The following is a 24,056-nucleotide window of genomic DNA, read 5'->3' as shown; positions in this document are numbered from 1 at the left end:
AAGGCCTTACAAAGTTTTGAAGGTGCTAAGATGGAATTATTAACTCCTATATGAAAATAGGAAATTGTAGCTAGTTGCACTTTAATAGTTGAGGAACTAGTCCCTATATTAAAAATTGTAGCTAAAAACTCAAAAACTTTATGTACTGGTGCTGAAAAAGTGTCAATTGTCTTTTTGCTGTGTCCAAAAACGAAATATTTTCCATTTACTTCTGTAAATCTTCCTAGTGGAAGCTTTATGGAAATATAAAAGAATGTGATGGGCAGAGGAAGAGAGCCTGGGTTGTCTGGCTATCAATGTAAGTGGAGAAACCATGCAGTCAACTTTAAGCCTAACATGTCTGGGTGAATCATGTCTGTCGGGTGAGACAGGTGGTCTGGAATTGGATCTAGAATCCAAGGAGGGTGAACTAGATGAGGCAAAAGAAAGGGGAAGCAAATCTGACAAGGCCAATAAGGGGCAATGAGGATGATGTTGCTCTCCAATCAAGATGCTTTCTGGAGAAACTTGGGGATTAGAGAGGTTGGGGGATAAGCATAGAGGAGACCAGGGACCAATTGTAGAGGACAGGATTTCTTGGTGATTCCCCCGGGGGGGTGGGGTGCAAACGGGGCAAAGAACCTCCTGTACTTGTTGTTGAGGGGGGATGCAAAGAGGTCACAGCAAGGTTGGCCCTACTGGCAGAATATCACATTACCAATCAGCAGCAATTTATTGGTTCCATGTGCTAAAAACAACAAAGCAGTGAAAGCCCAACAGTTGAAAAGCATTTATTCCAGAAGTCGTACTATAACAAGTCCAGCAATCCGCTCTATTCATTAAAAGAAGGGGAGATAGTGAGGGTGCAGACATCAAAAGCTTTTGATCACATTGGATTTGTGAAAAGTTTGTGCCAAGAGCTGAGACCATACATTGTGGAATCACAAGAAATAAAATTTAAGCAAAATCAGAAACATTTACTACCTGTGTCTGAGCCAATGTTACAGCATCTTGCCTGTGACAAAGACTCTAATTCTCAGAGTGACTTGTCCACTCTTCCTATTCTACAGGACATTCCATCAGCAATCCCTATTCCTAAAAAAATCCCTGAGAGTCCTCAAGCAGGACATTCCCCAGTGACTGTCCCTGTTGCTACTACCAGTCCTAACTATTATATTACGAAATCAGGTCGCATCTCCAGACCTAGTTTCAGATACACGGCAACCTGGACATGACTGCTGTTTTCTTTATTAGTGTCTGTATAATTGCATGCCTATTGAAATGTCATAATTTATATGAGACAGCTCAGTAAAGAGGGAGGTTGTAGATCAGTGTGTGTGATATATCTGTAAGAAGCATTCCAGTCAGTGGGCACGTGCTGAGACCACTGAATGGACTGAGCACGTGCAAGTGAGAGTGCCATTTTGAGTGAGCAACCAGAGTGAGAGCATGCATGTATGTAGTATTCATTTAGTTAGTTTGTTTAAGTTGAATGTTCCTGCCATCCATCCTGATGTGTTTGTATGCAATAAACTACTTAAACGAACACCCAAGCCTCATTGTCTTCTTAGTATGTACAAAACGAGTGAGACAGACAACATCTCAGGTTGCCTTTTAAACAACTTAAAACATGACCTAGCAGACCCACTTCAATCCCTGTTTAACCACACCCTGTGAACTGGCTATGTTTTGGCAGAATGGAGGACAGCAACAGTAATCCCTCTGCACAAAGGGGGATCATCAACCAACCTTGAGAATTATAGGCCTATAAGCCTGACTAGCTTCATCTGCAAGACCATGAAAAGAAACATTATGGAATTTACTAAGAAGGACATAGGTAATCTCCAAACTCTGGACCCAACCCAGTTCAGATTCATTAAAGGTAGATCATGCCTGTTAAACATGGTTTACATCTTCAAGAAAGTCATCATGGCCCCGGACAAGGGGAAGATAGGGCATACCACTGGTCTTGATCTAACCAAGGGATTTGACACAATCTCCCACTCAGGTATTATACAGAAACTTTCCCAATTGGGAATTAACCCCTGCATTACCAAATGGGTAGCCAACTGGTTCACCCACAGGACACATACTGTCAAAGTGGGTGACTTAAACTCTAGCAAAAGACCAGTCACCAGTGGTGTACCACAGATTTCTGTGCTGGGCCCCTTACTGTTCAGAATTTATTTCTCAGAAATCCAGGCAAACTTGGATGGCTTGTGGCTGTCCAAGTTTGCTGACGACTGCAAATTAGGAGCAATCACTGAGTCCCCCAATGATGTTAATACACTGCAGACAGAGTTAATGCAGACAAATGACTGGAGCTGAAGGCACAGATTAAAACTAAATGCAAAAAAAAAAAAAAGAAGTTATGTACTCACTATAATGTTCCATGTGAGTTGTTCATCTCGCCTTCATTCTTACTGATGGGTTCGGAGCCAATCCTCGACCTGACTTGGCCAACTGCAAAAGCTCAAGGTCTTCAACCAACTTGAGGCCAACTCCCTATCTCATGATGCACCCTGTTCTTCCTTCAGATCTTGTTTGCTGCATGACTGCTTAGTAGTATAAATATACCACTCAGAGAGTTGGATTAGAGACAAAGCACTCTATACGGACCTCAAGTAGACTGGATGGGGGTTGGTGGGTGGAATGTAAGAATGAAGGCGAGATGAACAACTCACATGGAATGTTATGGTGAGCACATAACTTCTTTATGTGAAGTTGTTCTATCTCGCCATTCATTCTTACTGATGGGTAGCATCCCAAGCACCATCTTCTCGGGTGGCTCATGGGAGTATATTCCGAAGAACTGTGGAACCAAAGAGGGTCCTGTCCCTGGAGGCCTTGTCTACTTTGTAATGAGTGATAAAGGTATACGGTGTTGACCAGGTAGGTGCTGCACAAATAGAGTCTAATGGTAACCTCGCAGAAAAAGCTAATGAGTTTGAAATAGCTCTAGTAGAGTGGGCCTTTACTTTTTGATGCAAGGGGGCATTTTGTAAATTATAAATGAAGGAAATGCAATCTGATAGCCATCTTGACAAAGTTACTTTTGTCAGTGAGGCACCCTTCTTTGACTCTGAAAAGGAAACAAAGAGTTGAATCGTTGACCTGAATTGTTTCGTTCTAAGTAGAATCAGAGTTGTCTGTGAACATCAAGTTTGTGCAGCAAATAAATAACCATTCCCAAGCTACACAAAAACATTCAAAATCCACCCGTGAGACCAATAGTCTCGGGGAAAGGAGCCTTTCTTGAAAATGTAGGGATATTTTTGGATTTTCATCTAAAGAACAACTTAAATAAAGTGAGTACTCACATTAAAAATGGAAAAATGTTGGCAGAGTTGTTGAAGGGTAGGGAGTGGTCCGAAGAGTTGTATTGGGCCACAGTAGTCGTGAAGTCCCTATATACGAGCATAAAACATGAATGGAGATTAAGAGCAATTAGCAACATGTTAGTGGAGGGTCTGAGAACAGATTTTTTGATCCATCTCTTAGAGTTCTCATTAATGCATAATTGTTTTATGTTTGATGGAAATGATTTGCAGTTGGAAGGGACTGCAAAGGGGGCTCCGTATGCCCCCGTGTATGCAGTATTATTCATGGATTATTTTGAGAGAATGAAATTGTACAATATGACGTTTTATAAGAACAAGATGGTATTTTTTAAAAGATACATTGATGATCTTATATTCATCTGTAGTGGAAAGATGGAAGAGTTTGAAAACTTTATTAACATGTTGCAGGACAATCAATTTGGCTTAGAATTCACGTACAAGACCAATAAAGAGGTTATACAATATTTGGACTTGGCAGTTTTTCGTGGATGACAGTTTTAAGGTGGCTTATAGACCTTACACTAAGGATACGGCTGTGAACAATTTTTTGACAGCAGATAGTATGCATCCCCCCATCTATTGGCATCTTTGCCATATGGAGAGTTCTTAAGGATAGCCAACAATACTTCAGATAAAACGAACTGTTGAGTGAGTTCAACAGGGTAAAGAATAAGTTGTATACAAGAGGCTATCAGAAAGATGTCTTAATGGCCACGGAGAGCAAGGCCAGGAGGAAGTTAGGTCTACCATTGAGCACCATGGAGTGGGTGGAAGGTCCCAGATGGCACCATGTTAACTTGCGTAAGGAGGTTGATGGGCAGAATTCCCTCTTCTTTGTTACTAAATATTCCCCTTTTTCAGAAATGTTAAAGGATTTAGTGTGTAGGTACTGGCCAATAGTCCTCATTGATGAAAAATATGGGGATATTTTTCCAGAAAAAATAGTTTTTTCCTTTGGGAGATCAAGTAATCTAAAAGAGCTTTTATCATATGGTAAATTGCATAAAGTACAACGTATAAAGGTAAGTTTTCCATGTAGGAACTGTATAGTTTGTGGGAAAATCATAAATCTGGATGGGGCCAGTATCAATGGGAAGGTTTATAAAGCCAGCGACACACACACCTCTGAATCTAGGGGGATTGTTTACATCATAGGTTGTGGGTGCTCACAGGTAAAATGGTACATCAGACAGACCAAAAGAGCTGTCAAGAAAAGAATCATGGAACATCTGGGTGACATAAGAAGGAGTAGGATGGAGAACCCAGTAGCAACACATTTTATTCAGGAATATGGTGGTTCAGTAGAAACTTTCTTTTTCAGTGTGTTGGCCAAACCCAAACCCTGTAATAGGGAGGCAGATAACAGCAAGTTATTGATATTGGCGTCAAAATGTATCAATAATTTCAGGACATTATATCCCAAAGGTTTAAACATGGAATTAGATACAAACGTTCATAACATGTAAACTGATATTTCTCGTTGTATGGTTGAAAATGTTCAAATTTTTTTTAATGGAAATGGAATGATGTTGTTTCACTTTCATGTTAGTGATTAGTTGGGATCCAACTTTGAAATTTTGTACAAAATATGTAATGAATACTTAAATACGGGCAATGTGTGATGGGCACTTTAAATTACTGATTTGTTACTGAAGGATAGTTAATTGAATGTATTAAGATGTATATAAAGAAAGCTGCTTGATGTCATAATTTATTCTTTGAAGGCGCAAGCCGAGGTACCAGATACATCAGTAAAATCTTTTATCCTGATGATTTGTGTGTTTTATTGTCCCCTAATTGTCAAACAAAATAATCAGTTATTTGCAAACTGAGACCATATGCTACAAGTTTATCTACATAAGTTCTAGAAAAAAAATAGTCACACAAACATTTAGTTGGTCGCTATGAAATACATTTACTACAGTTTCAAAAATACTCTTTTTATAACTTACTTGGAAACAACAACTCTTTTTTTAAGATAATCAAGAGAGAGTCTTGTGGATTTCACTAATGTGTCAAGCAACTGACGACTGAAATGTGCATAAAGCTCCCTACATTCCTGTGGGAAAAAATGGCATGATTACTTTTTCTTGGATTAAACCTTGTTATGCACTATAAAAGAAGTACTGTCAAGTATTTACATTCAAACAGATAGGGGAACATGCTTAAATAGGCTTCTGGACTTTAAAAAAATACTTCAAGACTTAAGTGTCACACTAAACAAAAAATTCTAGACACATATCGTCATATTAGATCTTTGAGAAGTGGTCCATCTGTGGTATCCCATTGGAGAGATATCCTGGGTATCAGTAAGTGAAACTCCCAAGCTGACAATTCTACACCCTATCCCACAATGCACAATCCCTTTTTCCAGTTCTGGACAAAATTAAAGCTATTCTATGAAAAACGTACTCATAGGAACCACACAGTATTAGCAGCAAGCTAAAGGAGTAATTAATTACTGCAAACAGACCTCTTCTTATAAAGCTAATGCTATGAAAAAAACCCACAACTTTCTTATCTGATGCTGAAACTAAATAACTGCAGCAACACAAAGGACAGTTTCGAGCCTATTCCTCTGGGTAACTACTGTGGGAACATATCCTTGATTACTATGACCTCAAGGGAATACCCGAACCTAGAAATGGATGTCTAATTTATAGTACTTCACAAAGGTATTAAATAATGACCAAGACGTATTGGCACAAGTTTCTCTTAAAGTGACATTTTGAAAGTATGTTGTGAGAGCACAGAATGTTCTGTCAGAACTTTCTTTAATAGTCAACTGAAGATATTAGCTGGTGTAACAAAAGGAAACACAGGAGAGTAAGTAAGAATGGAATTGTTTTGAAACTTTCTTCTCTTATCCATTTGCAAGGTAAGTAAAAGTAGACCTTTAAAAGCTGCACTTAGCCATAACAGCACATGCTTGAATTCCTCACTGCTGCACTAGCCTTTAGGCTGTATGGGTTGCGCCTTGCCCAAGACACAAAAAACGGCTAACTCGCAAAAGCTCTGGCTCCCTCCTGCACTTCAACTCTGACTGCTGATTAATCGGCCTCGACGAGGGAAACTCAGGATATGTGCTTGCATCTGTCCTTGGTGTCCAGCACATCTTGTACTTTTATCCCTCTTGAAACTACTTCCCAAGTAAAGTCCAAGGTGTCTATGGAGAATAACTGCTTTGGAACAGAGAAGGGGAGACCTGGATTTTGGGATATCTGCTGTCTTCACCAAGTGATTTTTCTTCTGACAAACTCCAGCAATGAGATTTGAAAAAACAAAGGATGTTGGTGCTGGGACCAAAAAGACTTCAGATTTCACTGTATCTTCCTCATGTGGAGTCTTGCCAGGAGTATCATGAGAATCATAGATGCCATGAGACCCAAAATATTCCTTCGCAATGACCGAAGTCTGAGTGGAAAACCTGTGAAATAGATCTATATATAGATTTATTTTTTCCTGTGGATAAAAAGCTGACACCCCAGGAACACAATCCTGTATGAAGGAGTCAAAAGAGCTTTTGAATGTTCTCTTGGAATCCCAGGTTGTGTAAGATATCTCTTACCCAAGTGATCCCTGACACTCTGAAAAAGACTGCAAATATAAGCAAGTTGTCTAAATATGGAAAAATGTGGATACCCCATGACTTGCATTGAGCTACAGACACTTTATGAACACTCTTGGTGCAGTGGCTAGTCCAAAGGCTCAGGCAGAGAACTGATAATGAGATCTAGATGCAGAAATTGTTAAGAAACACCTGAGGTCTGGATGAGTAGGAATGTGATGACAAGCATTTTTTGAATTAATAGTTATGTACTTACCATAACTTGGTATCTGTGTTATCCATAGTCACCATTCATCACATATGGGTCTAGGATCTGACATCGGATACGAGCCGGCACACTAGACAACAGCTTAGCTCAAGCTCCTCCCCTCCCATAATGCTCTGCTGCTCTCTAACCCCTCAGATTGAGTTTGCCCTGGAGACAGAAGACAGACAGAAAGGACCCACCACCAGACAAGGTCCACCGAACTCCTGCCAATCCTTCAGGAGGGAGGATGGAGGGTGGGACCGTGATGAATGGTGACTACGGATAACACAGATACCAAGTTATGATAAAGTACATAACTATTAATCTGATTTTATCTTAGTCACCATTCATCATGTATGGGTCAGAATCCCCAGCTACCTGATATTCTTGGATGGCCTCGTGGAAGGATATGCCGAAGCACCGTGGAGCCAAAGGAAGCCCTTCCTCTAGAAACTAGGTCAAGTTTGTAATGACAGATGAAGGTATGTGGCAAAGACCAAGTTGCCACTGGGCAAATGTCACCCAAGGACTGACAAGCTACGAAGACAGCTGTAGTAGCCACTGACCTGGTAGAAAGAGCTCTAATTGGTACAGGCAACAGAGAATCATGGGAGGAGTATATGAAAGAAATGCACTGAGAAATCCACCAGGAAATAGTGATTTTTGAAATAGCTTGGCCTCTCCTGTTGATAGAGAATGCCACAAACAATTGGTCAGAGAGGCAAAAGGACTTAGTTTATTTATTTTATTTTACATTTGTTAAGCGGGATAGTCCACTGGACACAGGTCCATTTTCACTGGAGGCCCGGGGAGAAAAGCTCTACAAATAAAAAACATATAATATAGCATATAAGATATCAGATATGAAAATTGCAATCAAATTCAATTAGACATAACTGAAATAGCATATGCAGGCATAACATGGCATATACAGTCGTAACAACCAGTTAGTAAGACTAGAGTCCCAAGTCTAAGAAAAACCTCCACATAATTACTAGTGTGACATGTGTAAGACACCAGCTACTTAAAGACTGATGAAGTCTAAGAAGAAATGATCATTTTTACTATATATTATGAATATATACAATCCTAGGACCTGGACCTATTAACACAACTTAAGATGTAAGAATAGTCAGGTAAGTGTAGGTGTGGTGAGTATACCGGAGAGGGGTCTTACCTAGATGTAGGTCTAACGTGGCATAGTACAGGAGTATAGCCAGTACAAGATGGGTTTTTAATGATTTTTTTAAACTGTGTGAAGGAAGTGATAGTAGATATATGACTGGGTAGAGCATTCCAGATTTTAGATACATAATTAGAGAAGAGGGAATCCCCTGCTGTTTATTAGATTTACTGACTTTGAGAATAAATTTGTTACAGGAGCAAAGAGTCCTGTTATTGGAGTGGAGGTGAAGTAGGTTTTGCAATGCAAGGTTTTTTTCTGGTTAAAACAGAATTTTATGGAGCAGAGAGAGTTGATTGCAGTGCAAGAGTTGGGGGAGTTCCAGCCAGTTGAGCTGCCTCAAGGATGAGCAGAGGTGAGATCTAAATGGGGAGTCTGAGGCGAATCTAGCTATTTTGTTGTAGCAGGAGTCAAGCTTGGCTAGGTCTGCTATTCTAAAGTTGGTAAGTATAGGTGAGGCATAGAGGAGGGAAGAAATAAGGTGAGTGTGGGATATGGTTGCTTTTGTTTGTTGGGTAAGGAATTGTCTATTTCTGTAGAGGGTACCTAGTTTTTTGTGGACCTTCTTGATGGTCTGGGAGATGTGAATATCAAATCTTAGATTGTTATCAATCTCTACACCAAGGAGTTTGGTGTGCTCTGTGGGAGAGATAGTAGTTTTGTGCTGGATATGATATTAAAGGTGGTAGTTAATGAGGTGGACCTAGTAGGTTTAAATAGCAGTAGTTTGGTTTTAGCGGGGTTAAGTATAAGTTGGATAGCCATGCTTCAATAGAGAGAAAAGATTCTTGTGTTAATATGTGAAGTTCCTGTAGTGAGGAAGCTGCACAAATTAATGTAGTGTCATCTGCGTATTGTATGACAGCTGCATTGGGAGTGGAGGAATAGAGCTTGTTGGTATAGAGGATGAAAAGCAGTGGGCCTAATATGGAACATTGGGGTACACCAAGTGTTACAGGAAGAACCGGTGAGAGTTCTTGCTGCTACAGAACTGCTTGCTGACGACCGGCTAGATAGCTTTAGAACCAGGCTATGGAAGATTGAGATAGTGCTAGTTCAGACAGTTCTTTGATAAGCATGTCATGTCTGACCATATCAAAGGCTTTGATCAGTCAAGAAAGGTGGCAGAAACATATTTACCATTGTTTCTGTGAGTATTTACTATATTAATGAAGGACAAAAGGGCAGTGGTGGTACTATGGAAGGGACAAAAGCCATCCTGAGTGTTTGACAGGAGTTTATGTGCATGCAAGTAGCCTATCATTTGGGAATATATGCACTTTTCTAGGATTTTTGCTAAAGGGGATAGTATTGCTATTGTTCGGGAGTTGTTAAGTTCTGTGGAGTTGCCTCCTTTATGTAGGGGGGAGGTTATATGACATATTTTCCAAATTTTGTGGACACTGGCTTCTGAAAGGGATCTATTAATGAGAATGGCTATAGGGTAGTCCACTGCATCAGCAGCAATTTTTTAGGAATTACCCTGGTAATTTGTCAGAAGTCAGAGTAGTGGGCTTAAGCTTTTTGAGGTATTTTTATCCTATCTACAGAGATAGGCTGGGAATGGAAGGAGCTATTGTTTGTGTGAGTAGTGCAGGGTTCAAAGGAGAGGGGGTTGTGTTGATCTTTCTGTTGGTTAGCTAGGGTTAAATTGTTTCAGTAAAGAATTTGTTAAATTGAGTAGCTATGCTATCATCATTATTTAGGATGGAAGAGGGAGTACCACTTTTGCCTGGTAGTAGTAATTTGTTAATGGCTTCTCAAAACTTTTGAGGGTGATGTTGGTGCTTGATTTGAAGGCTTGAGTAGTAATTAATCTTGTCAAGTTTTACTAGCTTCTTAGTAAGCTCCTTATATATTTTTTGCAGCTTTTGACTTAACTGTATGTCAATGGTCCCATGCTTTGTTCCTGGCTTTGAGAAGGAATTTGGTGTCTTTGGTAAGCCATGGACTGGAGATAGCTCTGATTCTTAAGGTTCTAGGAGGGGTGTGAAGATTTAAAGTACCTAGAAAGGTGGTATTAAAGTATGTAACTGCCTTGTTTAAATCAAGGTATTTCAGGGGTGTCCAGCTGCAACATTTTAATTATACAATGAAAGTGATGGGTTGAAAGTTCTTTTTGCTTCTAATGGGTTTGTAGACAGTGCCTTAGGCATGATAACGCCGTCATAGTAGGAAGGTTGGCAGATGGTCAGTTAGACCATTTGGGATTAATCCTTTAAGAGAGCGGTGGCCTGGTTTATTAGTTAGAATCCAGTCTAGGATTGATTCCCTGTTAGCTGCCTTGTCAATTCTTGTTGATGTTTGGATGGTTTGGGTAAAGCCGTAGAGGTTAATATGATTTGTTGGGGTGGGAGAAGTACAGGTTAGCCAATCAATATTAAAATCTCCTAGAATGATGGTTTCATTTTGGAGAGATAAACAGGACCAATGGAGTAGGTTTTCAAGAGTGGGTATATTGTTACTGGGAGGTATATAGCCTCCAGTTATGTTTACCAGTTTGTTCTGGAGTTGATTTTCAGTTGGGTGAACATTGTTTCTGCATTGTCCACAGAGGGATATTTTATGCTTAATGCCTGGACTGTGAGGTGATTCTTAAATAGTATAGCAAAGCCACCACCTTTTTTGTCCTTTCTATCTTTCCTTAGGATGTTGTATCCTGGAAGAATAATTTCATTGTCACTGATGTGTGGCTTTAGTCATGTCTCAGTTATGACCACTATGACTGGCATATATAGTGAGAGAAAGGCATGTAGAGCAAGAATTTTGTTGGAGATACTTCTACAGTTTATATTTATAAAGAGTAGATCAGTTGTTTTCCTAGGGAGTTGATTTAAGCTATTGTGGTGGTTGAGAATTTGAAGGATGGGGAGGTTTGAAGGAGTAGCTCGTCCGGGGTTAGGCTGTACACCCCCACATTGAGATAATTTAGAGGCAATGTAGATAATAGACTGCAAGAGTTTGGTGATTTGTCTATTGTATTTTAGGGAGGGTTTGGGATGGTTGGGGTGAGCTAGTATTTTAAAGTAAGAGTAGTCAGTGGGTGATATGGTGAGGATAGAAGAAAAAACTGAGAAATGAGATTGCTTGGTATTATAATGAAAGGCAGCAGTAGCTGCATAAGGTGAAGTTACATGTAGGTGGGTATGGTAAGAAGTGAGAATAGAAACAGTTGATAGTATAACTAGAGAAGCAATATGCATTATTAGCATGTTGCTGTAATTTGTGTGGACTGTAGTTGCTGATAAAGGGTGGAATACGGGATTGTTAGTAGTGGAGCATAGATAGGGAGAGTAGTAAATGAGTGTTACCTGTGGGAGGGGTTAAGGAAGATATTCACATGATGTGGGTAGGTGAATGTGATTGGATAAGGAGATAGGTGTGGCTTAGTGTTAAACAAATGTGGGTGTAGTGGGGGTGGGTGGGAATTGAGAGTAGGGTAAGAGAGCGAAGTGAACCTGAGCATAGTGACAGAGAACGGAGCGGGGCCAGATCTGAATAGGAATGGATGGCACAGAAAAAACTATCAGTTTAACCAAGGTTTGGGTAAGGTTTAAATTGTAACTCAGAAAAAGAAACATTAGTAAGGGTAAGGTTTAATTCTAAATAAAAATGCAGTAAAATGTCTTATTTGGGTCCAAGTGAAAAATTATGTTATAGATAGAAAAGAAATGAAAACTTTTTAGCCTGGCTAGAAAAGCAGTGCAGGGGAATGGGTAAGGAGGCCTGAGGCACAGTTTCTTTTACTGAAGGAGAAAGAGAAGTTGAGAGCCAGCTAGCGGAAGAGGCTAGTGATATGTTTGGGCAGGGACCTTGAAATTAAGAGGGGGAAAGTGAGTTCTGGTGGAGTGGGAAGCTGTTAAAGAATAAGAAGTTATGTACTTACCATAACCTTCCATGTTAGTTGTCTTCTTCTCGCCTTCTTTCTTGCTGGATGGGGTTCGGAGCCGAACCTCGGCTCTGACTCGGCCGAATACTAAAGCTCGAGAGCTATTTTTACCGGCTCGAGGCTATCCTATGTCCCATAATGCTAGGCGAAATATACCCAGATCTCGTTTGATAGCTAACACTATGGACAGACATGTCCCACCACTAGAAAAGATAAAACTAAGAGCTATGTAGAACTATAAACTCTACAGCCCGTCTTTCACCAGGGCTACCAAAGGGTAAGAAGAGCTCTAGCTGAAGGGATAATCCTGGTGACAAGGAAAGTCTCACCCAATACTCTAGGTCTTTCCAGGCTAGGGGGATGGAGGGTGGGACGCAAGAAAGAAGGCGAGAAGAAGACAACTAACATGGAACGTTATGGTAAGTACATAACTTCTTAATGTTAAGTTGTCAATCTCGCCTTCATTCTTGCTGGATGGGACCGCGTCCCTAGCACCTTAGTCCTGGGTGGCTCAATGGAACAGGCTCTTGAGTACAGTGGAACCAAAATCAGCCCTATTTTTGGAGGCAATATCCAGTTTGTAATGAGAGATGAAGGTATGAGGAGAGGCCCATGTGGCCGCTGCACAAATAGAATCCATAGGTAATCTCACCTGAAAAGCAACTGGGGAAGCTAATGCTCTAGCTGAATGAGCTCTAGGCTTGGTAGGGAGCTCCTTATGTCTCAATTGATAGGTTAAAGAGATAAGAAAGGTCAACCATCTGGACATGGTCAGTTTAGAAACCGGAAGGCCCTGCTTCCCTTTGGCGTAAGATAAGAAGAGTTGCTCTGATTTTCTCGTTAGCTTGGTTCTATCCAGATAGAAACGTAGTTGCCTATGGACATCCAAACAATGTAATCTTCTCTCAGCTCTATCAGTGTAATTTGGAAAGAAAACTGGAGATCAATGGTCTGATTCAGATTTTTTTCCGAGAGTACCTTAGGTAAGAAGGATTGATTTGTCCTAAGAGCCACTCTATCTTTGTGAAAAACAAGATAAGGGGGGGTGCACTGATAGTGCTTGTAGTTCCGAAACCCTTCTTGCTGAGGTAATAGCTACCAAGAAAAGTGTTTTCCATGAGAGCAGTTTTAACGAGCAGGAGGCAGCAGGCTCAAAGGGAGGCAGAATTAATGAAGACAGTACCAAATTTACATCCCACGGTGAAGGAAGGTCCTTGACTGGGGGCCTAAGTAATAGGGTACCCTTCAGAAAGGCTTTGCAGAGCTTGTGGGACATAATAGAAGACTTTGACAAGCCAACATGGTAATTTGCAATAGCCGCCAACTGGACTTTGATAGTGGCTGAAGAAGAACCTTTTTGAAAGAGTTCCGCCAGAAAATCTAGAACTGTTTGGACAGGGGCAGTAAAGGGATCAACTTGGTTCTTTCCTGCCCAAATAGAGAAACGTTTCCATTTGCTTGCGTACGTCCTTCTGGTGTTAGACTTGTGAGAGGCAAGGATAATCTGGCATACTGACTGAGAAATTAAGGGAAGTCTGGCTAGGGTTGGAAGTAGAGCAACCAAGCTATGAGGTTGAGAGATGAAAGGGATTGGTGCAGCCTGCCTGATTGATGGGTCAGAAGGTCTGGCACAGGGTCCAGATGCCAGGGCTGCTCCAGTAGATGACGTTGTAGGAATGGAAACCAGACTTGACGGGGCCAGTAAGGGGCAATGAGGATCATCCTGGATCTCAAGGCAGTTGCTTTCTGGACTAACAGAGTGATTAAGGGAAAGGGGGGAAAGCATAAAGGAGACCCCTGGGCCAATCGTGGACTAGAGCATCTCTCGGAGAGAGGCCCGGAAGAGGGTGAAGAAGTCTTGACACTTGCTGTTTTGAGGGGTTGCGAAAAGGTCGCAGCAAGGCTGACCCCACTTTTTGAAGATTTGGTCCACTACTAGTTGGTTGAGAGACCACTCGTAGGGCATGAGAATGTCCCTGTTCAGCCTGTCTGCTATGACACTGGACTTCCCGGGAATGTGTTTTGCTACCAGAAACCGCTGAGAAGAGATGGCCCATTGCCAGAGTCTGAGCGCTTCCCGACAAAGAGGGTATGACCTGCTTCCGTCCTGTTTGTTGATGTACCATACTACAGACATATTGTCTGTCTGTATTGCAATCGTCCCAGTGGGAAGAGAGTTCTGGAGAGCCTGTAATGCCAAATGCACCGCTCTCATCTCCAGCACATTGATGTGCAAGTGGTACTCGAAGAGTTGCCATGTGCCCTGGATTGTCCTGCCCTGACAATGCCCCCCCCCCGATCAGGGAGGCGTCCGTTGTCACGGTGGCAACCGGAGGGGGGGGGGACAACCGGTCTGCCTTGAAGCACCTGAGGTGAGTCCATCCACCAAGATAGGTGTCGTTTGCAAGACTGAGTGATGAGAATATTGTGTGACATGGGAAGCTGCTGAAAGGACCATTGGGAAAAAAGCATCCACTGTAGTATCCGCATATGAAAATGAGTTAGGGGGAGCAAGGTGATTGTTGCAGCCATCAGACCAAACGTTTTCAGTTCAAACCTGGCTTGGACCCTGTCCTCCTGTAGCAGGACCTGAACATGACTGCGAATGTCGTATACTCTTTGCGTAGGAAGTTTTGCTGACAACTCTACCGTGTTTAACATGGCGCCTATGAAGGTAATATGCTGACAAGGCGACAAGGCAGATTTTTCTAAATTTATAGAGATGCCTAGCAGGTTTGTACAGCATAATCCCTGGCTTGAAGTAGCTGGTGCCTGGTGGTGGCAGTAAGGAGCCAGTCGTCCAAATATGGAAACACCTGGAATCCTCGATGTCTCAGGTGAGCCGCAACCACTGCCATGCATTTGGTAAACACCCTGGGGGCTGTGGTGAGGCTAAAGGGCAGGGCTCTGAATTGGTAATGACTGGCTCCCAGCCAGAAGTGGAGAAACCTCCTGTAGCGCCTGTTCATTTTGATATGGTAGTACGCATCCTGAAGGTCTATAGAGCACATCCAATTGTCCTGACCCAAAAAGGGAAGAATGGACTGTAGCGTGAGCATTCAGAATTTTGTTTTTCGAACCGATTTGTTCAGTCTGCTGAGATCCAAAATAGGTCTCCAGTCCCCTGTTTTTTTTGGTACCAAAAAGCATTTGGAGTAGATTCCGGATCCTTGTTGGTCTGCCGGGACTGGTTGGATGGCTCTTTTTAAAAGCAGCTTTGAAATTTCTAGTGCTGCTTGGTCTCTCAGACTGGGTGGAACGTCTGGAAGAGGCCCTTTTGGTTGATGTGGGGTGTGGAAAAAGGGGATTTTGTAGCCCTCGGATATGATCAACCGTACCCATCTGTCCTGTGTAAGGGAGCACCAGGCTTTTGGGTACAGCGAAAGCCCCTCCGAAGGTGGACAGTCGGGCAGCTCCTCAGGGGTGCTGAAAGGGTTTGTCAGAGAAAGATTCTCTGCTACACTGATTCTGCGGACCCCCCCCTGCCCTTAGGGTGGCGTCTGTTGTTGTTCCCTCCTCTGCCTCTAGAGGGAAGCTCATCACGTGCGTCCGGCAGAACTCCCTGAGGTTTGCGGAACCACATTTTCCCACCCTTTTGACCCTTAGGATACAGTCTAGAAGGGGCGGAAAAAAAGACTCCCATGGCAGAGATTCTTGCCTTCCTGTTCGCACCTGGTTAAGGCATCCTTCACTTGAGGTCCAAAAAGAGCAGAACCATCAAAGGGGGTGTTAGTGAATGACGCCTTGAAAGGGTCAGCAAAATTGCAGAGCCGCATCCAGGCGTGTCTCCTTAGACCCACACCCGTACCTGCGGCTCTACTCGTTCCATCGGCTGCATAAGAGATGAGCCGCATGGAAGAGTTAACAATAAGAGTTCAGGATCCCTAGCTGGGAGTTGATCTTTTCCTGAGACCCCACAGCTGCTGGGTCCTGCAATGTTTCACCCAGTTCCTTGAAAAGGTCCCTCTGAAGTCGGGTGAAATGGCATAAATAATTCAGCGACTGCATAGCAAAGGTCGCTGAGGAAAACATCCCCTTGCCGTACCTATCCATAGTCCTAGATTCCTTGTTAGGAGGATGGACAGGTACTGAGGGGTCAGCCAACTCCTTCTTAGTGGCTGCTGCCACCACCATGGCATCTACGGGGACACCCTTGGAGAGAAACTGCTTATCTGTGGGAGCAGTAATAAATTTAGTGGGCCTCCGGGGAGTTGGTTCCATAATATCCGGAGCCGTCCACGCCTTCCGAGCCACCACCTCCATAAGTGGGTCAAAAGGCGGGGACACCCAGGAGGTGGAAGGGCGAGAACCGAAGGCATCCAGGTACACCGACTCGTCCTCGGATGGGTTAAGGGCAGACCAGTTCCCCCTCTGTTTGAGGATCTCTAAGATGTCAGAAAAAGAGACATCCTCAGAGGGGAACCTTGGGGACCCCTCCGAATCATCCAGGTCGGTGTCAGATGTCACTGACTCAGGAGAGTCAACATGTTTCCTCTTACATGTCCTCTTCCGAGGGGGCTCCCCTTCAGGGTCAGGGGAGGCCTCGGAAGAGGAAGAAAGGCCCAATGGGGCAGCCTGGAGCGTCGGTTCTCCTCGCTTGAGGTCGGGAGGGTAGGCAGGGGCCGAAGCAGGCACCGTAGAAGGAGGGGCCTAGGAGGCCGACCATGGTGCCGGTACTGGAGCCAGCACGCTCCTCATCACCTCAAAGGCGCCCCTGTCAGGCAGGGAAGAAGGACCCAACTCCGAGGAGATGAGAACTCCCCCCGGCACCGAGAGGGACGGCTCCGAGGCCAATGTCGGGGCCGAGCTCACCTGCGCCGAGGCTCCGAGAGGGAGAGCGGGGTCGGACAAGGGTCCAATGCCACTCGCCCCCTCGGAGCCGACGAGGGAGTCTATGCACCCGGGTCCCTCCAAGGACGGAGCCAAGGATGGAATCGGAGCCAACGAAGGAACCAACACCAAGGGGATCGGTTCCGACACCCCCACAGTACTCACCTCGACGACCTCCGGCTCCGAACTCAGCAGAGTAGTTGGAGGACGAACTTGAGCGGGTGTAGGAGTAGCCCCTGTCCGTTGAGACGGGCTATGTAGCAACTGGGCCAGTGCCTGTGACTTTAAAAGCCAGCTGACTACCCTCTCGATGTCATGGTCCGAAAGCCTGGAAGACCTAGAGGAATGAGATCTATGGCTCCGCTCCGACAAGAGTGGAGACTTCAGAGCCGATCTAACTGACTCGAGAGATGGAGACCTGGAGCGCTTTCTGCTCGGGGATGGCTCCGACACTAAAGTCGGAGCCGACTGAGGTCTAGATTCCTCGGTTCCGGCTGGAACCGACGAGGCAGCAAGAGCACCGCTCGGCACCGGCTCCGAACATGGAGCCAACGATTTGGCGGGCTTTGAAGGTTTCCCAGCCATGGTCTTAGCCAGGGAACCTTCAGGCTTTAACAAGCCTCTATGAATGAGTTTGTTTCTGTGCTCCTGCAGGACTCTAGGGCTAAAAGCGTGGCAGATGGAACAAGAGTCCTGCAGGTGCAAAGGGCCCAAACAATACACACAAGAAGTGTGACAGTCTGTCAGAGACATCTTCTGACAGCACGAGTCACACTTCTTGAAACCCGATACCTTAGTATCCTTAGACATACTACTGTAAAAACAATACACAATACACTAAATTATAATAACAATTTACTATAAGCAGAAAAAAAGGGGGGGAACTACCGCTAAACAGAGGGACAGAATTCCACACACACACACAACAACCAAGGGAAATCTGTACTACTAAGGGGAAGGTCAGAGGCCCAACCACCTTAAGGGTGGAGAAAAAGGGAGATTAGCAAATAAAAAAAGGGAAAGACTAGTCGCTAACTTCACTAATACTAAAGGGACAAAAGAGGATAAAAGACTGACTAAAAAAACTACCTCAAAAGTTATTAATAAAAATATATGACCTGGAGCCGGTGAAAACGCAACCTCGTAGCTGAAGCGGCAAACAAGATCTGGGTATATTTCGCCTAGCATTATGGGACATAGGATAGTCTCGAGCCGGTAAAAATAGTTCTCGAGCTTTAGTATTCGGCCAAGTCGGAGCCGAGGTTCGGCTCCGAACCCCATCCAGCAAGAATGAAGATGAGATTGACAACTTAACATGTATTTACAACACAATAAGCTTTAACATACTTAATAGTTTCACTGGTTTAGGGGCATTTGTGCTAGTCCAGGGTTCCAGAAAGTCCTTTGGAAAAAAACTCTCATCACAGGCCAAATATGGTGAGTCTTGCAGGGTGGTGAAGGGCTGAACCAGTGGTAAGATATTCCTAGAATATCTGAGAGGGGAAACAAGATAGATTATTAGCAGGTTAAGTATTAAGAGTAGATACAGCCTGTGGATATATAAACATTATTGTTAAACAGAGACCATAAAACAGAGTAATAGGGCAATGAGCATGGAAGTACAAGAGGAAGAGAAAATAATGTAGGGAGGATAGGAGATTAGAGCGTGAAATTCGCTTGGAGGTTTCAAAAAATAGATTGGGAAAATAGCGAGATGGAGCAAGGGTTTTAGAGAGAGTAGTGGAGTAAGAAGGTGTTACTGAGAGCATGTAATTGCTCGTCAGATTGTTAGTGAAGTGGACAGACACAGTAGCAGGAAGGAGGAGAGTTTATGAGTGGAAAAAGTAAGTGTAAGAGGGAGTGTACAGGTCACAGCTACCACCGATAATGGCTAACTGCCGTAGCAGAGAAAAGTGTAAGAATCAGACGGAAACATAAATCTGCACTGGCAAAGAAACACAGCATATGACAAATATAAATTAAGAGCAATTAAAGGCAAAAAATGCAGCAGAGGAGCAGAGATATACAATACTGTAACTTTTAGTTATGTACTTACCATAACTTTAGATGTTTGGGATCCATCTTGCCTACATTCTGTACTGAAGGGTTCGGCTCCGACTCGGCACGCTATACTATAGAGCGAAGTCTCTAATTGGCTGAGCTATTCTATATCCCAGGATGCACCACCACTACTTCCCCAGATCTTGTTTGTCCGCACACATGCACACAGTCATAGACAGTTGAAATAACATTGCCAGGTGTTTCAAGATGAAACGGCTAAACTGAACCGTCCGGTCTCTTTTGATCTCCAAGGCAGGGGGAAGGAGGGTGGGTATTAGGAATGTAGGCGAGATGGATCCCAAACATCTAAAGTTATGGTAAGTACATAACTAAAAGATGTTATGTGATCCTATCTCGCCTACATTCTGTACTGATGGGACAGCGTCCCTAGCACCTGATTCCTGGGTGGCTCACTGGAAAACACTCCTGAGAACTGTGGAACCAAAGGAAGCAAGCCCCCGAGATACCACATCCAATTTGTAATGAGAAATGAATGTGTGAGGAGAAGACCAGGTAGCCGGAGCACAAATGTCACTAATGGCAAGCTTGGAATGAAAAGCTGTCGAAGTAGCCATAGCCCTTGTAGAATGAGCTTTCACAGTGGTTGTAAGCTCTCTATTAGAAAGAAGATAAGTATGACTGATACAGTCTCTGATCCACTTGGCAATGGTGACCTTCGTGACGGCTTTTCCCAATTTATTGTCCGAAAAGGACACAAACAACTGATCTGTTTTCCGTGTTTGGTGCGTCCTATCTAAGTAGAAACGCAACTGCCTGTGAACATCCAATGAATGGAAGATGTATTCCGCTCTGTCTGAGTAGTTTGGGAAGAAAACTGGGAGTTCCAATGACTGTTGAAGACAAAAACTAGAGCAAACTTTGGGAACAAAGGATGGATTAGGCCTGAGGGATACTCTATCCTTGTGAAAAGCCAGGTACGGCGGTTTGACACATAGGGCTTGAAGTTCCGAAACTCTTCTGGCTGATGTAATTGCCACCAAAAAAACAGTCTTCCAAGAAAGAAATTTCAAATCACAAGTTGCTGCCGGTTCGAAGGGGGAAGAGGTCAAAGCACCTAATATGAAATTAAGATCCCACGGTGGAGCGGGATGAGAAATCGGAGGTCGTAGCAGCCCAGCACCTTTCATGAAGGCTTTACACAACTTATTGCTCATCAAAGGTGGGTCTATACTTTCATGAAAATTAGAAATAGCTGCCAATTGAACCTTGATGGTAGAGACCGAAGAACCTTGATTGAATAAAGAAGCTAAAAATTTCAAAACTTCTGACACCGGGACAGAAATGGGATCTAACCCCCGGAGTTGGGCCCAAATGGCGAATCTCTTCCATTTGCTGTTATACATTTTTTTAGTCAAATTCTTGTGGGCCGAGGACAAGATATGTATGACTTCCGAGTCCAAAACCTGGTTCCTGACTAAGGTCGGAAGTGGAGGAGCCAAGCTGTTAACCTCAACGAGTGAAGGGACTGATGAAGCTGTCCCGACTGGTGGATCAAGAGGTCTGGAACCTGGTCCAGGAACCATGGACCGTCCAGTGCGTATTTCCGAAGAAAGGGCAGCCAGACTTGACGAGGCCAGTATGGGGCAACTAAAATCATCTTGCACTGCAAGTGAATTGCCTTCTGGATCACCCTGGGAAGAAGGGGAACTGGTGGAAAGGCGTACAGTAGGCCAGTGGGCCAAGCTTGGACTAGGGCGTCCTTGGGAAACCCCCCCGGAACTGGGGTGAGAGAGAAGAACTGTAGACATTTCATGTTGAGAGGAGTTGCAAAGAGGTCGCAACAAGGAGTTCCCCATCTTCTGAAGATCTGAGTTGCCACTCTGTCGTTCAGAGACCACTCGTGCGGGGAGAGAATAGTTCTGCTCAGTCTGTCGGCTATCACATTGGATCTCCCCGGAATGTGTGTTGCTACCAAGAAACGGTTGGTTGTAATCGCCCAATCCCATACTTTCATGGCCTCTCTGCAAAGGGGGTAGGACCTGGTCCCTCCCTGCTTGTTCAGGTACCAGACTACTGACATGTTGTCGGACTGAACGGCAATCATGCCCTGGGGGAGGTAACTGTGTAGTGCTTGTAGCGATAGAAGCACCGCCCTCATTTCCAGTATGTTGATGTGGAGGGAACTCGTCGGGTGCCACTTGCCTTGGACTGACCTGCCCAGGTAATGTCCCCCCCACCCCGTCTGGGAGGCGTCCGTAGTCAAAGTGGCCACTGGAGGTGGAGGAACGAAGGGTCGCCCCTGATCCAGGCTGGAGGAAAGAAGCCACCAACGGAGGTCCTGTTTGCACGTCTCCGTGATCATAATGAGGTGACTGAGAGGGAGATCCTGAAACGACCACTGGACTGACAGGAGCCACTGGAGAATCCTCATATGCAATCTTGCTAAGGGGACTAGGAGAATGGTAGCCGACATGGAACCCAACAGTTGTAGGACCATCCTGGCTGGGGCTCGGCGTTTGAGGAGCAATGCTCGGACTTGAGATTGTAATATTTCTATCCTCTCTGTAGGAAGATAGACCCGCATTTGCTTTGAGTCTATCTCTACTCCGATAAATTGTATGCGCTGAGATGGCAGCAACACAGACTTTTCCCAATTGAAGGTGATTCCTAGGGAGTTGCCTAGAGATATAGTGGCTGCTAGGTTCTGTAAGAGTAGACGCCTGGAAGTGGCAGTTAGGAGCCAGTCGTCTAGGTATGGAAACACCTGGAATCCTAGACTTCTCAGGTGAGCAGTCACCACCGCCAAACATTTGGTGAACACCCTAGGGGCTGTGGTGAGACTAAAGGGCAGTGCGCGGAACTGGAAATGACTGTCTCCCAGGCTGAAGCGCAAGTGTCTCCTGGACGCCTGATCTATCAGGATATGATAATAGGCGTCCTTGAGATCTATGGAGCACATCCAAACACCTTCCTCCAGCAACGGAAGAATGGATTGTAAGGTGACCATCTGGAACTTGGACTTCTTGACAGAAAGGTTGAGGTTGCTGAGATCCAAGATGGGCCTCATGTCCCCGGTCTTTTCTGGTACCAAAAAGAATCTTGAGTAAGTCCCTAATCCGGTCTGGTCTTCGGGGACCGGTTGGACGACTCCTTTTTGAAGCAGCTTTGAAATTTTGATGGCTGCGAGATCCCGTTGACTGGGTGGTGGGTCCGGGATTTTCCGGGATGGTGGGGGGGGGCTGAGAAAAGGGGATGTTGTAACCTCCGGCAATGATTCGGAGCACCCATCGGTCCTGAGTGATATTCTCCCAGGCCTTTAGGTGCCTCGAAAAACGATCCCTGACTGGCTCCGGAGCGGCACAGTCGGGCAAGCCTTCAGTGATGCTGGAAGGTTGAGGAGCCACGAAAGGATTCGCGGTCTCCAGTGTTGCGGGGGCCTCTGCCGCCTCTGGGACGGCGTCTTACTGAAAAATTTCCCCCTCCTCTGCCTCTAGAAGGGGGATCATCCTGCTGTGAGGGGTAAGTTTTCTGAGATTTGCGGAACCACATTTTCCCCCCTCTTCTAGCCTTGAGATAAGGCCGGAAAGGAGTGGAAAACCGTGCCTCTATGGCAGTCAAAGTCTTACCCTCTTGTTCACAGCGGGTCAAGGTGTCCTTTACCTTGGGTCCAAACAAGGAGGACCCATCAAAGGGAGCGTCGGCAAAGGAAGACTTGAAGGCCTCCGCAAAATGACACAGGCGGAGCCAGGCTTGTCTCCGTAGAGCAACACCTGTACCCGCCGCTCTACTCGCCCCTTTGGCCGCATATGAAATGAGCCTCATGGACGAGTTCGATATTGATGATAGAGTAGCCAACTGAGAGCTAACTGTCTGGGCCAACTGCTCAGGTAGGTTACCAGAGAGGGTATCTGAAAGTTCCTTGACCAGATCCCTCTGAAGTCTGGTGAAGTGCGTAAGGTAATTCAGAGACCTTAAGGTAAAGGCTGCTGAAGTAAGGGTGCGCTTCCCGTACCGATCCATACTCCTGGACTCTTTATTAGGAGGATGGACGGACGTCGAAGCCTCTGCCACATCTTGCTGGGTAGCAGATGCCAGCACCAGGGCATCTACGGCCACACCTTTAGATAAGAATTCCTTTTCAGGGGGGGGCTGACAGAAATTTATTCGGGCGAGCTGGCACCGGTTCCACAGAATCCGGATGCTCCCACGCCCTTCGAGAGATCAAATCCAGGAGCTCATCGAAGGGCGGAGACACCCAGGAGGCGGAAGGCTGAGCCCCAAAGGCCTTGAGGAATACCGACTCCTCAGCGGAAGGGGGTTTGGACTGCCAGTCGCCTCGTTGCTTGAGGATTTCTAAGATGTCTACAAAGGAGACATCATCCGAGGACGACTTGGGGACCCCTCTGCATCATCGAGGTCGGTGTCCGAGGTGAGAGACTCATCAGGCGAGTCGACGTGCTTCCTCTTACACTGTCTCTTCCTGGGAGGTTCCTCCGAAGAAGCCTCGGAAGGACCCCCAGGAAGGGAGGAATCCCCAATTGGGGTGACCTCAGGCCCCAGGGCTCCGCTGTCTTGAGACAAGGGGACAACAAAGGAACAAGTCTCCGTGCCAAGGGAAGGTGCCGGAGAGATGGTGGAGGTAGCCAAGGAAGATTTGGCCAAAACAGTCCTCATGGCCCTGAAGGCCGGACCCCCCCGAGTCCTGGGAAGGTCTGACCCCCGAGGCCACAACAGTAGACGGCACTCCCGCAGCCGACGCACCGAGAGGGAGGCTCGGAACCGAAAGCATCGGATCCGAAGTGTCATCCCCGGGGCCGACCGAGGAGGTCCGTGTACCGCACTACAATCCAAAGGTCGGGGTTGGAGTAAGGGCCTGAGCCGACCCAAGAACCTCCACTGGCTCCACCAGCACCGACTCCAACGGTGCCGAGGCTGTTGGAGGAGGAACCAATACAACAGGGTGGACAATCGGCTCCGGAGCCGACCGGGCTGGAGCC

The 24,056-nt window shown here is 45.0% G+C and overlaps 1 protein-coding gene across 1 annotated transcript in view; it reads right to left on the bottom strand.

Moving 5' to 3' along the window:
• The window catches only part of LOC122816787 (dynein axonemal heavy chain 8-like), a 9,517,065-nt gene that overhangs the window by 5,987,472 nt on the left and 3,505,537 nt on the right, over positions 1 to 24,056 (bottom strand). The window contains 1 exon segment of the mRNA XM_044089814.1: positions 5,273 to 5,379. Coding sequence (XP_043945749.1) covers positions 5,273 to 5,379 — 107 coding nt within the window.

The sequence above is a fragment of the Protopterus annectens genome, chromosome 1.part1 (assembly GCF_019279795.1).
Source record: "Protopterus annectens isolate FY-2018-M chromosome 1.part1, PAN1.0, whole genome shotgun sequence".
Classification (NCBI taxonomy): domain Eukaryota; kingdom Metazoa; phylum Chordata; order Ceratodontiformes; family Protopteridae; genus Protopterus; species Protopterus annectens.
Note: the sequence above shows the minus strand (reverse complement) of the source record. Positions and strands in the feature narration are given on the sequence as shown.